This window comes from Apostichopus japonicus, chromosome 8 (assembly GCF_037975245.1).
Source record: "Apostichopus japonicus isolate 1M-3 chromosome 8, ASM3797524v1, whole genome shotgun sequence".
NCBI classification, from domain to species: Eukaryota; Metazoa; Echinodermata; class Holothuroidea; order Aspidochirotida; family Stichopodidae; genus Apostichopus; species Apostichopus japonicus.
The window spans coordinates 1,655,004-1,672,078 of NC_092568.1; the positions used below are offsets into that span (position 1 = coordinate 1,655,004).

General features: G+C 36.8%; 1 protein-coding gene across 11 annotated transcripts in view; it reads left to right on the forward strand.

Moving 5' to 3' along the window:
• Positions 1-16,175, forward strand: part of LOC139972076 (MAP/microtubule affinity-regulating kinase 3-like) — a 92,198-nt gene extending 76,023 nt beyond the window's left edge. For 6 of the 11 annotated variants that reach the window (XM_071978978.1, XM_071978977.1, XM_071978981.1 and 3 more), the window contains 3 exons: positions 232-273; positions 5,117-5,155; positions 8,825-16,175. In XM_071978978.1, coding sequence (XP_071835079.1) covers positions 232-273; positions 5,117-5,155; positions 8,825-9,167 — 424 coding nt within the window. In that variant the 3' untranslated portion in view covers positions 9,168-16,175. The remainder of the gene's footprint in view (positions 1-231; positions 274-5,116; positions 5,156-8,824) is intronic. The other 5 variants (XM_071978987.1, XM_071978985.1, XM_071978980.1 and 2 more) reach the window with 4 other exon arrangements.
• The last annotated feature ends 900 nt before the right edge of the window (positions 16,176-17,075 follow it).

Sequence of the window (17,075 nt, forward strand, 5' to 3'; positions counted from 1 at the left end):
ACTAGGAGCCTTCTAACCGTTAAACAAATTCTCATTTCTATATTATTTTGTTTCTTTAAGTATTTTTGTTATTTTCTGTTTTAACATTTTCTTTTTGTTATATAATTTAATTTTTTTTTCTGCTCTATTTGTGCCATCTCGTTTCGTGTCCAATTAACGTAACTTTTTTTAAATCTTTTCCCCTGTTTTCTATTTATTTATTTTTTTATTCTCCTGCAATGCCCATTCCAGAGATTCAACCGAAGGGGCTGATTTACTACCAAGGTACAGTGTGTTAGTATCTCCTCCTCCATCCACCATCCATTGGGAGTTTTGTCTCTTGCTATCCCCCCCCACCCCCCTCCTCCTCTTCATGTTCTTTTGTTTGGTGACTGTTCTCACCTCCTGCCGTGTCTCTCAAAACATTCCGTTTAGTCAATCTAGTAATTAATAATTCTCATCCAGTGGTGGCACCACTGATAGGTTAGAGGTCAAGTTGTCTCTTGGTTTCATCAAATTTCCCCATTTTTTCTGTCAAAAATTGAACAGAAAAAAAAAGAAAACACAATGTCACTACTCTAAAGCTGTGACCATTTGAAGATTTTGCATTTGCTTAGGACTGGACTCACAGACCCATCAGTGCTCTTCTGTGGCAAAATAGTTGGAAATTTATGTAAGGAGATGAAACAAACCTGAAGGTCACACACATTATCAATGTGCCATATTGAAGTATTGTGGCTGATTTTTCAGCTCTCATATGTATACTAATTAAAAAGATATTAGCCAAAATATGTTTTCCCATCTTTCCACCTTGCTTCAACAAAGTCTTTTGTTCACCCAATCTGTGCCCATTCTCCCCACCCCACCCCACCCCACCCCACCCTCTCATTTTTTGTCCGTCCCAACCATATCCCTCTCACCTTCAAAGTTTCAAAAGCTGGTGCCACTGCTGCTTTCTATGTAGATCTAGTTTCTCTGTGGATTGCAAGGGATGCTAACTGCTTGCACTTTTGTCGATGGTTGGATAATGCTTCAAACAGCAAAAACTGAGTTCAGGGCTACATTCATGCAACTTTGATCGTAGGATCGCCACGCAATATGACTAGCACTTGACTAGCACTTGCACATGCCCACAATTCTTTCCTTTTTTCCTTGTACTTTTTTTTTTTGTGGCTCACAATTGAAACATTTTCTTTCACTTTGAACCATAGTACATTGCACAGACACTGCAACTAATGACTGATTTTATAAATCCAACTATTCGTAAGGCTTTCTTCCAAAAAAATTGGCCAAAGTGACAATATTGTTTTGAGTTTTAACAGTATTCATATCATGGAGTTAAAGGAATTGACAAACCTGAGACATGAAAAAAGTTTCTATTTTGACCAAATTTTGAGCTACATGTGACAATGCATTGCTTGTGTCTAGTTTTATCACAATGAATCGGGGCTTGTATCAGTCTGAAGAAGTAGTCAAACATTTGAACAGTGTAAATTTGATGTCATAAAATCTTTCCTACTTTTGGTCCTCAAACAAAATAAGGAAAAACAACAACAACAACAAATAAAACATCCCCACACTGACAAGGAAGGTCATTTTTCCCCCAAAATAATGTGCTATATTTAGAGAGCATAGAGGATGGTTGTACCATTTTAAACATGTTGAAAGATGCAGTCATAATTCAGCTTGTCAGTTTTTGTTGACTGATTATAAGAAAAAGACATTTGATATCATTGATATTGCCACTGCCACTATGGGTAGATTTATGAACACGAAATTTGAAATGTTGCAAACGATAGTAAAGGGGAAAAAAAGCAATCGCACAAAGAAATGAAAATTAGTTAAAAACATGTTTTCCTAAATCAACTCCAGAGGGGTTTAAAGATGGCCAAAATATTTCAAGATGACAACATCAGTATTTCATTCCTTCAGTTGGCCTCGAGTTGACTTTTTGTCAATTTGAATGTTTGGGGTAGTGAGGACAGTGAAGTAGTTTGACATTTTAATAGTGGATTGCTTTGTTCAAAGCTTGAATGCCCCCCCCCCCCCCAAAAGGCAAAAATTAAAAAGACGAAAGAAAAATTGAAAAACAGCCCTGTACTTTAAAAACGTTGTTCGCAAAGTTCTCATGCGGTAACTTTAGGTAGTTTTCATTCATCTTACTAATTAAATAACCTAATATTATTTCCATGATAGGGGGTAAGAGGGGGGGGGGATGGAAGGTGGTTGGCTTAAGTGAAGGGGTGGATCATTCTTTAATCACATATTGCTGCACCATTTACAATCATCCCTTCATCCTCTCAGGCAAATTACTTTCCTCATCTGAGCTCCCATAGTAGTATTCTCCAAAAGTCCACCTGGTGCAAAAGGTGGTGCAAACATGGTGGTGGTGGTGGTGTCTGTTTTGGTGCAGCAGCTGCCATTGGCTTCATATCGAGATATCAGATTCTATTTTGAAGTACTAGATTTAACAAATCATATCTATTCTCCTGCGCTCAGTTCAAAATTATTGAAAGAAATAGTTACAAGATCATGACTTGGGCCAAAATTGGGAAGAGAGAAAGCATTGAATGTTGTCTTTAGAAAACCCCAAAAAATCAATCTGAAGTTACATATAGGTCAAAGAAGGTTATCTGCATGACCTTTAAAAAGTTTAATATTGGCAAATTTTTGATGGCCGAGCAATACTCACTCTCCCTTATGACATACCCTGCTAGAAAAAATATAGTATGGCAACCGTTGAAAATGTTATTAGCAATGTCTTTTCACAAGTCATATAGAGATACTGTTCAGGTGAATTATTTCTGTGCTGGATTTGTTCCAAAAAGTTTGTATGTAGACAGGTTAAAAAATAAAAAAATGCTACTAATTTGAAAAACACTCAAATTTTCAAAGATCTGTGACAGCCCCATTTAGTTTTAGAAAGGAATATTTTGTTTGCTCTTCTTTGTCTCTCTCTTGCTCTCTTTTTCTGTTTTTTTATTTTTTTTATACCTGTATTTTTTTTTTATTTGTGCTTCATATTTGAGTTTATAGTCTCTAACATATTAGCTATTTGGAAGATGTGAACCTAACCTTAAACAAAAAGTCATATTAAAGTTTCTTGGTGGTTGGCAAGGTATATTAATTCAAGAATTTTTTTATTTTGTTTTTTTTGTTGGTTATCTGTCAAAGTTGTGAACTAACATATTCATAATATTAACAAAAACTTTTGGTGAACATTTTAGTGTAGAATTTATTATTTGAGTTAACTTTAACAATTGTAATAAATCAAATAACTTACTAAAATTCAAGCCAATTCAGTCCAGAATTTGACCAAAGCATTTTTTATTGAAAATTCTGTTTCCAACAATTGTGTAAATTTCTAGCAATTGTACTTTCATTGCCAACCCTCATATTTGGTAATAGATAAAGCATCTAAATGATTCGTTGTTTTGAAAAGCCATATTACAGAAGCTCTTGAGAGTTTGGTCAACAAATTAAAAACAAAACTTATCATCTCAAAAGTTTGATCTAAAATAGGTTTTAACTCAAAGGTTTTGATGTCAAGTTTTATTGCAAGAGTGTAACTTGAGACTTTTTATCTTTAAGAAGGTTATCAACCAAGAACTTCAAAGTCTGCTTTAAATATTGGCTTTAACCCTCTTTGAGATATCTTTCTTGAAGTTGGTGACGTACAATTTTACTGGGAAAACTTCAGTTCAATTCAGATGCCATTCAAATTTTGCCTATTAGGGAATACATGAAGGGGGGGGGGTAAAGGAAAACATAACAAAAAGGAAAATTTGAGCATTGCTGAAGGCTTTGTAATGCTTCATTGACAACAAAGCACACACACCAAACAAAGGGGTTGATTGTATTTATAGCATCTATTGTGTCAGACAACCCTAATTTGCATATTAACCACCTATTTGCTGGATTTCATGATTTATAGAAATAGCTGAAGCAAACAGAAACATAGGTTATATACAGCTACCACATTTAGCTCATCAGTTCGTCAGTCCTGTTCATCTGCTTCTCGTTGCCAAAGTTAGACATGCCATGCTCTGCCGATCATGCAGCTACTCTTTGTTCAAACAGCCAACTCAGTGGGCTCAGTTTCTGACTTTTCAACCGTAGCCTGAACTTATGCCTTGTATCTGAACTTGTAGTGAAGTTATTCCCCAAATTGATGGCTTACCGATAAAAATCTAGACAGACAGCTTTTAGTATTTTCACTTTCAGGCAAATTTCAATAAGGTAGTATGAAATGGTTTCGCCTGGCTGCTAAAAAACCTTTTTTATAGGTTCACACTCCAGGACTGAAACAGTGTATATAACATGTTATTTCAAGATTGCACTGAACAAAACATGAGCTTTCTTATTGGCTTAGTTATAAAAAATGAAATAAAAAAAAATGAAAACAGAACATTGACAAAGAGGGGATAAAATGATGAAACTTCACGTAGGGTTTGATGCTTTTCAGTAGCAGTTATCATCTTCCATATTTGGTCACTTCTCAACAAATTTGATACTCCCTTTTGGCAAATTTTTCTTTTCTTTTTGTGCTAGATCTCTTTCCAGAGTTTAGTATTTGTCCCCTACTTATGGGAGGTGAGGGGAATCCTTTAGAATGTTTATTATTGACCATATTAGCTGGTATTTGTTTTGTTCTTAATTCTATTGGTATGCGAGGGGGGGGGGAGAGTCTAATTTTTAAGCAAACAGGTGTGCTTTATTTTGTGGTGCTTGAATAATGGATTAGTTCTTCAAAACTTACTTCTGTGTGATTTTATTAATGGTGGGAAAAGAGTGGATACTAACATTGGTGTGAGGAGACTAAAGACATTAACAGTAAAATCTTTGCAGTTGGTGTTAGAATACAACTCTGGACCCCTGTATGCCATGTGGTGCTCCTAACCAGCAGGGTTTATACTTGCATATTTGGTCGGTTTTGGAATTTTTCTGGTAGTTAATATAGTCAAAATAATCTGCCAATTTCATTAGCAATAGTTTCCCTTTACATGATAGTTGCATCTGGTGTGGGGTTTGTTGCACAAATAAAGCTTTCAGCTGAAAAAAAGAAATGAACGAAATGAACGAAAGAGCTTTTTAGCCAAAGTAATGAGTTTTAAATTGTGACATCCTTATCCAACAGCCAGGAGAACTTTGAAAGTTTCAGTCAAGAATACCAAAGGTGAGATTTCATCATCAGATTAAGGCATTCTCTAGATTGGCTAGTGTGGGTTCATCAATCAACTCCCCCCCACACCCCCTGTCATTATGATCACAGAGAAAAATGAACCATAAATGACACTGAAAAACTAAAACTTTGGAAACTGATAGCTATGTCAACAAATTATTCCCCTTCTCTGTCTCCCTACCCCCTCCCCCACCCTCCACAAAGATCTCTCGAAACAAGTACGTCCATCATATCTGTTGCAATTTCCACATCAGATTTGAGATGAATGTCCGTCTTTACACCAAGAAAATTAGGCCAAATTGATACCAAGTAACCAGTTTGTTGGAGGATATGTATTTCATGGCAGGGATAAATTGATCCAGATCAAACAGAGCCAAAACATTTGGTACACAAATGGTGGTCTTTTACAACCCAAGGGTTTCTCCAAAACTCTTGATGGGAAGACCTTGAAAAATGGGGATATGCAATGGGAATCTGGGTGGAGGTACCAGATGTAACAGATGTTTTTATGAATTGTTAACATGAATGGGGCGGATGTTGGAGAAAAAAAATTATGAAGTATGAATGACTTTTAATATCTGAAAAGTGTCATGCAATTGGTATCGATTCCATTATCCATTATTGTGAATTGTAACGAAGCATATAATTTGCATTGTAGCCATTTTAGTCTGGTTTTCATATGCTTTATGTTGGTGAAGTATACGTTTGTATCAGTTTTTACGTTTTTGCATTATATGCTTACGACTTTGTCTTCCAATTTTGTTGTTTTTTCTCTCTCTCTTACTTACTTAAAGATGTGCGTATTTATTTATACATGTGTTTGAACGGCATTCTCCATTTCAGTGTTCTCTTAGTATATCTTAACCCTTAACAAATACATGGAGTAAGCTCTGTAGTGATACAGCAATTTGGCAAAAAAAAATTAACGAGCGATAATGAAAAAAAAATGTTAATTACAGATGAGCCAAGTAGTTATTGGGCATCCTCCCTATTCTGTTTAGCAGTGCAGGTAGCTTTGGGTACAATGCTGTATCAGATATGTGTGTAACAGAAATGTGTGTATCAGACATTGCTGTATGACGTAGAAATCTTTCTTAGTCTTTTCATTAGGCTACTAAAACTTGTTATCTGGGGGAAATAGGAGTCAGGAGGTATTAATGAGAGATTGTGATGGTAAACAAAGTGACACATAAATGGAAGAGAAAAAATATGTCTCACTGCTAGTTGAAAATGACCAGCTCGATATTTTGTCCCTAATGCAAGTTATGGTTGATTAAATGTGACGTATTTTGACCGGCTATAAACCTCGATTCGACCCCGGAGTTTAATCACAGGTTTTTCTGTGATGTCATAACTGCGAATGTTCTTCAAAAGCTTAAACGTCCTGTTAATAATTTTTCTTGTCGATTTAACCCTTGAAATATGTGGTACATGTTGAATCTGTTTAGCTGTTTAGGTTTACTGTACTCCAAAAATGCAACTGTATTGTAGATGTTGTATTTCGATCCATGAATAAGTAAGTTAAATATTGTAAAGAAAGGCAGTTAACATCTTCAGCTAAATTGCCATGATGACATCCGTCACTCTGCTGTTGCTAGATGCATTCACAAATATCACAAAATTAGACCCAAAAAAAAAATCACATGTTCACCATAAAAATGCTATGAGGATGTGATTTGATGCAGAATGTTTCCAGCATTTTTATTCAGCAATCAACTCAACCAACATGATATTCCTTTAATTTGGCCAGGGGGGGGGGTTAATAGACAGAAAAAGTGATTGTGTCGCTATAGCCGTAAGTCCTCCCCCCCCCCTCCCCTTCTTGCTGATGCTAGATCTAAGAAGATGTCTTGTTTAATATTTAATATCTTGCACATTGTGCTAGAAATTTTTTGTAACAAAGAACTCCTCATTGTGACCATCTTTTCATTTGACCTCCAAACTTCTCTAACCAACCACTATATCCTAAAAGTGAAACTTGTCATGAATCATTTGAGTAAAAAAAAACCAAGGGTTTACAATTCACCAAGATTTGTCTAGGTAGGTTTGCATTTAAAATATCAGATATGACTTAGATGATCCAGATTGCATAACTATATAATGTATGCTGCTTTTCTCCATCCCATTCCATCCCTCTTTAAAACTAACACGAAAAATCTTCTTTAGAAATTTACAAAGCAAATCTGATTACTCAGTAATACGCATTTGAAAGAACTATTGAAATAATCTTTAAGATTTTATAAATGCAGGAAGAAAAAAAAACTTACTTTTCTCCTCCATGTCATCTTGAAGGGTTTATTTGTGGAGTAATATGAGAAATAAACCAATTAGGGTTTGTGTCCGTCCAGCATGTCCGTCCTAAGCATGATATGGGGTTATAATCAGAAAGTGTTAATTCGCAATGCTGGAAACAGTTCTTCATTTGATGCCAAAAGTGAAAGTCAAATATGACCATGCTTCCTTTGAAATGCCTCTCCCTCTTCCACCACCCCCCCCTCCTCCCACACCTTGACCCTTTTCCCCATCTCTTGACCCTTTTCCCCACAAAAGTAAATCACAACATTAGAGAAAGATAATTGTTCGATAGTTATCATGAATATACCAGTAGATAGAACATCAATTGAATTTTTAGACATGTGCAGGACAGTTCACCTAAAGATATACACACATAAGCATAACAACCGCATATTTATCATTTGTCTCTCAGTTAAATCTCCATTGAACTCCACATAGCACCTTTAGAGGTGTGAACCCCCCCCCCCGCTCCCCCCTGTTGTCAGAAAATATTGTGGCAATAAGTGTTTTCTCTCAATTAAACATTACATTGATAGTGGAAAAATTCTGAGGAGTGGTGTAGGTGATTGTTTCGTTCAATATTTAGATAGTAGAAATTGTTTGCGTTTTGTAGTACATCTTATAGTGTCTTTACTCTAGCCATATATCTTGGCAAGTAATGATGTGTTCTTCTTTCATATGCATGTGTGTTGTGACCATGGTAATGCTGTTGTATTCAATGCCACAGTAGTCATTGAGTAAGTACAGGGCCCTAAAGTTATAACTGCTGAAAATTCAACAACCAAAAAAAAAATGAAAAGAAACAAAAAGAGTGTTTTGTTGACTTTGTTTACTAAATGTTGTAATTAACCTCAAACTACAAAACATAAAAGAAGATTTTTTTTTTTTTTTTATATCCAAAAGTTCATGCTTCTCTAAACGAATGATCCCTGATATCAAATTTGTGTACAGGCTCTGGGTGAGATCACAGAGCTTTTTTGAGGGGGTATTTTATTTTATAAAAAAATTGCAAAAGATCTTGTTGCATTTGAATTCAATGCTTATAAACCTCCAGTGGATGTCGAGGGTGTGGGTGTGTCCCTGGCCCAGTAGTGTGAAGTTGGTCAGTTTTGTGTGGTTGGTCATGTAACGCCATGCAGTGCTCCTGGTCTAACTGTACAGCTTCTTTTATAGTCATTGGGCCTTTCTGGAGCATCATATGATCTACGCTCGATTTTATGTGTCGCTCCACATATGTATCAGATTATTTTGTAAGAAGGTTCCCCACCAGTTTACAATGCGATAATGATGATGATGATGATACACCCCACGGTCATCTTTTGCATCATAAAGCATCAAAAGTCTCTGTTCATTTTGTATATCTTTCAGCCGATCCATCACGGAGAAAGACAAGCCAGAAGATCTTGTTAAGCCGAGGTCCTTGAGATTCACCTTCAGTATGAAGACGACCAGCTCCAAGGACCCCGACGACATCATGGGCGAAATCAAGAGAGTCCTGGAGAAGCACAATGTGGAATCGGAACAGAGGGAGCATTACCTTCTCTTCTGCGTCCAGGGGGACGGACGGGGGGAGAACCTGATCCAGTGGGAGATGGAAGTCTGCAAGTTGCCGAGACTGTCGATGAACGGGGTGCGCTTCAAGCGTATATCAGGCACCTCCATGGCGTTCAAGAACATTGCTTCCAAAATATCCAACGATCTTTGCCTGTGACTGAGGGCGACAGATACAGTTATTTAAGATTAACCTTGTCGTCGTCGTGTTTTACTTTGATGGGCTCTTTGATGTTCTGTGACAGTATGGGTGGTTGTATAATGTGTGGTATTCAAAATAAAGGAGTCGATGTCTAGTTATGGAGTGACGAGAGAAAGGAGAAACACTCGGCTGATTCAATCAGGAAAACTTCTTCCACCCATGAGAGAGTATCTTTGCTTGAGCCAGACCCTGCTAAGGGTCTGTGCTACGTGAATATCTCTTACTAATTAGTGTGAGCTAGCTCATTAACAGAGGAAAAGACATCAGAAGTTGTGAGGCAGGAGGGAAGTTATCAGTGGGTTCCATAGGTGACTCCAGCCGTCACCATCCCTGCTGTGCATAGAATTCATAGATATGTATGGATATGTGAAGCGCAAGGACATCAGCTCCGAATCCAACCGGAATCTGGAAGGTCGTCGGTGGTGTCGGTCAAATCTGACCATCAGCACCTCTATTGTGCATTCAGTTCATGGATGTATAGCATGTTGAGACCACTACTATCATCGATGAACCCACTCTTGTCAAGAGATCATGCTCGTGGCATTTGATGAGTCTAGCGGTAACCATCCTAGTTGTGCATTATAAAGGCATAGATATGTCTTACACATTAAGAGAAGAGGTACATAAACTCTTAATACAACCAGATATAGACCAGTCTAGCCATTATCATTCATGTCATACATTCACTTCAGAGAATATTGAGACGAAAAAAGACAATCTTCTCTGAACCTACTCGAAAGGGCAGAGGTCATCTGTTGTTTTAGCCATCATCTTCTGTGTTGTTTTAATTCATAGATATATAGAAACTGTAAGAGTCAAACCTCACATTGAGGAAATATGGGAAGCTGTTGAGGATGGGAACAGGTATGTTGCTTCAAAGGTAGGGCAAGCAGGAAAAGTCTTACAGATCATTTATGATATCAGAGGGGATACATCCCTCTAACCCCCCCCCCCCCCATGCTGCCACCATTGTTCTGGCAGCTTTAATAGCCACAGGAATAATTGAAACATTAATAGCAACAGATATCTTTGTGATGAGTGACACAGAGGTTTGTTTCCAGGATACATGCTACGATTCAATGTACGGATGAATTTGGTTATTCGATGGTTGAAATTGTATTCACCCCTCCACTCGACGAGGCAACACGCTACCTCCTCCCTGTGTGCATATCTCAACATGAGAGATTGTCAAGTAGGCATTACCCTTAACATTTCCTGCAGCTTTCAAGATTCCATGCTTTTGCTTTACACTCTTTCATTATCTGTCACGTCTCAGGATCCGTAGATTCAGATCAGCAGGGAATTCATTGCTTACATTTTCAAACTGTTGTTTAAATAAGGAATCGATTTTAAAGTCTCTAGGGATCGTTGTCGGGAGGGACGTAGATGCAGGGGTTGAATGTTTTTGTTTTGCCATGTTTGATTGCTTTGACTTCCAAAAACATGATGGATAAATGTGCCCTTGTCTGCAATTAAATGTTGTAGTCTGCAGTCAGGTTTCAGTCTTAACACAGACTTAATGCAGACCTAAATCACCCTTTAAATCAGACTGGTTCTTATAGCAGATGTTTTCCATTTACAGATTTTGGGCATTTTTTTTTCTATACAAATTTTGGAAGTTTTTCAAAAATTTCAACTGACAAGAGTCATAGCTAAAAGTATAAAGATAAAAGTTGAAATACAAAGACACCCTATGGATTTTTTTTTTCGATCAGTGGACTAAGTAATAAATATCAAATTAAGGATTTCTATTCAAATCTTAGAAAGTGTCGCACATAATTATTTTTCGTATACGGTATTTGGCAAATTTTGCCAATATGTAGACATGCTCTGTGTTGTTCTGCCTCTCCATTCCCTGAAATATCAACCTAACGAGTGGAGCTAATGGACTGACTGCATTGTTATGAGAATTAAGGGCCGAATAATTGAAGAAAAACCCAACGCAACAGGCTGCCTGAAGCATTTGGACGTAAATTGTAGCTTTCTCTTAACATCTCAAAAGACTGAAAGAGGAGGGAATAAAAGTGACAATAAAACCAACTTCTATTCCTGCTCTTCATGGGAGACTAGGAGGGGAAAATAACATGTCAGATTGTGTTCCATTAATGACTGCCTGAGGAGCAAATCTTTCAACACCTGCTAATATTTTATCATGCCAGGGGGTTGGGTGGGGGGATGCTTGAAAGATTGAGGTGACTTGAAAGAACAGTATTAAATCTCAAATTGCAGGTTGTCTCTTTTACGAGGGGTCTGTTTCTTGTCGAAGCACGTTACATGAATGATTGAGGAAACGTTAGAATGACCTCGTTGCAATGCATCGCTGGAACATTTTGGCGTTGTGTCAACAAAATGCTGCACAACCCTGCTCAGCTAATATGAATAATAGGATGCTGCAGCCCCACCCCCCGCCCGACCCCATCAGCATCCTACTTTTGACACACTGGGCCATATGAGGAAATAAAACAATGTGATCGAAAGTGGGGAAGGCAGAGGAGAGGGTAGCAAAGTGGCGGATTTAGTTGCTGAGTTTCATAATTACGTGGCACAACAACAGGCTTCAGTCTGGGCTTCAGTCAATCTCTTGTTGCGACCTCTTTGATAGTTTGATAATTTCATGATGCATCATGCTGGATGAGATTTGGTTGAAAATTGTTTCAATGATGATTAAAACAGCTATGTTTTGCAGCTCTGAGAGATGAGTTCTTGTCACAGTAGCCGGTGGTGAACATCTCTCTCTGTCATAACACCAAGGTAAACACAGCTAAACTTTCTGCCAAAATCGTAAAAGAGCCTATCGTCTGTTTTAATAAACTGTTGTGGATATGTGACTGTAAAAAATATCTAATCACCCTCCCCACCTCCCCCCCATCCCCTGAAAGCTTACTTTGTATATACAGAAAATGTTACCTTGATGCAGAATGTGAGGAAATTTTGACTTCAAACAATGACCACAATTCGTACCTCTTTGAGTTGACAATCGGCAAATTTGTTAGTAAAGATTTGACAAAATAAAAAGCAAAAATACCTTGATAACATACCCTCAATGAAACGCTTCTCCAGAAAAATTTTCCCATTTCAAGATCTAGAAGAGCACGAATGCCTCTTTTCTCCATGTGTTTGAGCATTGGTTCCGATATCTATGTAATGACCTTTGACAGGATTTAATCGTCTTAACTCCTATTAGAAGATGTAACATGAGGGTCGACCTTGTCGTTATCTTAAGCAAGAAGAAACTTTACGCCCATCCCCAGGATACTATGAATTCTCCTTTGATTGATCGTTGCGTCTAGTCTCGTCTCGTTTTTCTGCAATGCAATAGTTGCTCTATCCGTGACGGCTAGTTTTTTAGTACTTAGTTTCCTTTCTTTGTGAGTGACTTGCAACATTCCAAGCTCACTTCATCACGTTTTCTAGAATTCTCTTAGGAAAGTGCAATTGCTTCGTGTACAGTTTTTTTTTGTTTCCTTTTCCCTCCTTACGTTTGTAAGTTTCGTACGTTTTAATCGAGAATTGACTCGAATTTTTGCACGACTAACTCGACTAATGTTGAAATGCCTCTCTGAGGAGTGGCTTGCTGTGTCCAATATCCAACAACCATCTATGTCAATCTAACCACTTTTCCCTTATTATTATTATTATTATAATTAATATTATTATTTTTGTTTTATAAAGTTAATAGTCTGTTCCCATCCGACAGAGAACATACGTGTGGTGGTGCGAACCACACGACAAAATGACCGTTAGTTTCACGGTCACTTCAATAATGCAATTTTTTAATCCGTAATATGGTCATTCTGTTTAAAAGTTCCTCTTTCTAAAGCGGATTTAGTAATTTCTATGCAGCAACCTTTTTATTGTCACAAGAGTTTATCAAGAGGTTTGACCTAAAAAAGAACCACGCTCTAGATGAGATAAAGACGGACTTTAAGGGGATGAAAATGTTTTGGATGGATGGAAATCTTGTGGAGAGATATGACCTTGCTTGTAAAATATAGAAAAGTAATCTTTAGATTTATTTCCTTAACGAGCTTTTGGTGTTGGAGAGACTTCCCGGTATTAATAACGGAAAAGTTGACAGTTAATTTAACGATGTACATTTAACATATTACAGTTTTATCTTTTTTTTTCACATTTGAGCAGCAGAAAGTTTTAAAAGTGGTGGATGAAAATTTCCATATTCTCTTTAATATCCTTGGGGGGGGGGGTGGGTGGGGGAGGGGGAATGCTTTAAGTTTATTTTAATAAATTATTTATCATCCTTCTGTAAGAATTTCCTCAAATTGTTTACATTTTGTAGATGTGAGGAAGGTTGTAAGGGGAGTTACAAGAAAAAATAAAATATTAGGTTCCTACTAGAAAATGGTTTGAAACATAATTTTTAAAAATTTCCATTTTGATTTGTTTGGCATATGTGATTACCAGAACTCACAAAGTGGGGGTTATGCTTTATTTTTGTACGTGTGGTAAAATGTTGTGTATGTGTCATGACTCCTGTTGCTCTCCCTCTTTTTTTTTTGAACCTCTTCATAGGGAGGTGCCTTCTTTTCTTTCTCCAAGCCTTTAAGAAATAGATCATAAGATTTTTGTTAAAAAATTAGATGTTAACTGCCAGAGGTTCCAAGAGTGTTGCCTTGTAGCCTTAGCTTTAAATAACTACATGGTTTCTCTTAACCCAATTTTGTCTCCCTTTATATATTTATTTATTTATTCATTTTTGTAAACAGGAGAAAACTCCTTCCCGATCCTTCCCTTAAAAATCTCTACTTAATATTAGCCATGAATGTGAGTAACATTTGTCTAGCATTAATGTCTAGCAAGTAATGTTTGTCTAGCATTAATGTCTAGCAAGTAATGTTTGTCTAGCATTAATGTCTAGCAAGTAATGTTTGTCTAGCATTAATGTCTAGCAAGTAATGTTTGTCTAGCATTAATGTCTAGCAAGTAATGTTTGTCTAGCATTAATGTCTAGCAAGTAATGTTTGTCTAGCATTAATGTCTAGCAAGTAATGTTTGTCTAGCATTAATGTCTAGCAAGTAATGTTTGTCTAGCATTAATGTCTAGCAAGTAATGTTTGTCTAGCATTAATGTCTAGCAAGTAATGTTTGTCTAGCATTAATGTCTAGCAAGTAATGTTTGTCTAGCATTAATGTCTAGCAAGTAATGTTTGTCTAGCATTATTGTCTAGCAAGTAATGTTTGTCTAGCATTTATGTCCAGCAAGTAATGTTTGTCTAGCATTATCATACAGGGTTATCAATGACTTACTTCAAGTTGAAACAAGAAAGAGTGTGTTTTAATCCATCAAAGAAGTAAAACAAACACCCAAATAGCATCTCTTACCCTCAAGTGTAGGAAGTTGGTCATGAGTTATAATAGAGGGGGGGGGGGGGAGGGGTTCAGGGGCCAGTGCTGACCTAAGTATTAACTGATGTTAGCATGTTTACTAGCTTTGTTCGGGGGCATCTTAGGAGATCAGCATCTGTTTAAGGGTGGTACGGTTGTCATTTAGACATAGACTACGAAGATGTTTGATTGTTAATGGTTTGGTGATGTCATGCAAGCTTTTATTGTGACAGTAAATCCAATCAAAGAAAATATTAACCAAGATCAGAATTATTGTAGACCACTGTGAGGAATGAATTTATGAGTAATTATACACATATTTGAAATGAATTTTGAGCTGCTGTTATGGTACGGTGAATAGCCAGATATGGATTTATATTTTTGATAGGCTCTTTTGTGTTTCTGGGATATGTCATCGTCTATGATTGCCTTGTTTTGTAACTTTTATGTAATTGCATTTGCTTGCAAATAAGGTAGGACAAGTTCTTGTTTGCAGATGAGGAGGGAGGGTTTGTGGGTTAAACTTTTAAAATCATTGGCAAAACCTTTGATATTTAAGCAAAGAATCTCGTCTTGCATTGTGTGAGTGAGTTTTAAGGAGGGTTGTTGGAGGGCTGGTCTATGAAAGAACAATTTTATGGTCATCAATATGGTGTCATATTTTGGTGTCATATGGTGTCAAGATGGTTCGTATGGTGTCAAGTTTTGGTTTACTTTTCACCACGGAACAGACATTTATAGATATGGGGGAAAACCTGCCAAAATGACGAATGATCACCGCCGGGGAGGGGGTGGGATAGGGGGGTAGGGGAGGCGGGTAGTGTCTTACCTGTGCAGTACCTTTATTTTGGATTTTGAAGGGATTACTGACTGGATGCCATGTTCCACATTTTATTAACTCTTTTAACAGCTTATTCCTTCTTCTTAATCACTTTGACCAAATGCATTATGTTGTGTCTTCGCACCGATACATAAACCTCTTAATTAAGAAACACTATATATATATATATATATTTTAATTCCTGATAATAAATTCCTCCATGGTCGCTTGTAATATTGTGTTTATAGTCTGCACTACCCTTTGGTGCCACTCACATTAAGTTAGTATTAAAATGACAGTAGCAGTAAGTTCTGAATTTGTCCGTGGTTCCTCGTTATAGATGTCTCATATCGTTTGTTAGGTTCGTGCCAACAGCCGCCACTTTTCCTCGTGAGTGAAAGAAAGCATCCTGTAAATTCCCGAAATGTAGTTTTTTCCACACGATCGATCGTCAATTCAATATTTTAGAGAACAAAATCTTTTTGAGAAAGAAAATAAAAAAATTTAAAAAAGGAAAAAAAAATTGTTGGAAAAAACTTTTTTGACTTGATGCTTGTTTGCAGATCATTGTGTATGTAGATACTTTGTTTTAATAATAATAATAATAATACAAAAAAAAAATGGACACAAAATCTGTGTAATAAAATTTGGAAATTCTGGGTTAACTTGTTTGTATAGATACAAGAAAGTAGGTGAAGCCACAATGGCTTCTTATGTATTGTATACTTATCTGTGAAGACATCAGTTGTGAATATTGCCTTTGCGAATACAAAGAACGAAGATGGAGAGGAAAAATTTAACAACTTTTTTGTCTTGTTTTTTCCTTTGCTTCATTCATGTCCTCATAGATCACTCACTCCTGACAGAAATGTCCTCAGAAGTTTTTTTAATTTTTAATGTTTCCATTCCTTGCCGCAGGAAGAACAAATCTATGCGATGGTGATGGCGTGAAATCCTTTCAATATGATAACTTCAAGCTACAAAAATGGTAGAAGAAAATTACCCTTTATACATACATCTATCATGTATGTGTCTATATTTCACATAAGTAAGATTGTTCTTTCTGGATATTGAAACATTTTGGAATAAAAATTCTATAGGCCTACTGTCAAGTCCTTATCAGCTCAGTGAATTCAATGGTTGTTGCCTACAAGGGAGTGCTACAAATTAGAGCGGAAATCTCAGATATTTTATGGTTCTCATTTAATTCCTTGACAAATTTAACTCACATGCTCTACATCATTCAGAAAGTTATGCGGAAGTTAGAGCAACTTCAATGGCAAGGAATCACAAAGCCCAGCTGCCTTTCTGGTTTTCCTTTGTTGCCTATTCTTTTGTCTCCCAACTATATTCTGTACCGGGGGTTTCACCGTTCAAATGGCCATCTCCTACGTCCATTATGTATCCACAACTGTTCGTGGAGTTTCACTATATAGTGTACAGCGCAAGCATTACATATAATGTAGATCATATCATGGCAACACCCAAGTTGGAACATTTACACAAAGTATACATCATAGGCTAATCACGTTTACAACATTCTACGAATTTATAGACACTGTGTTTGTATCAGGTTTTACAGGAATTGATACCTGAAACGTGCTCAGATTTTTAAGATTGAAATACATACACGGTTACTTACTGGTGCTAGTATAGCGCCTTCTTAATACCTAACTCCAGTAACAAAATAACGCCCTTCCGTT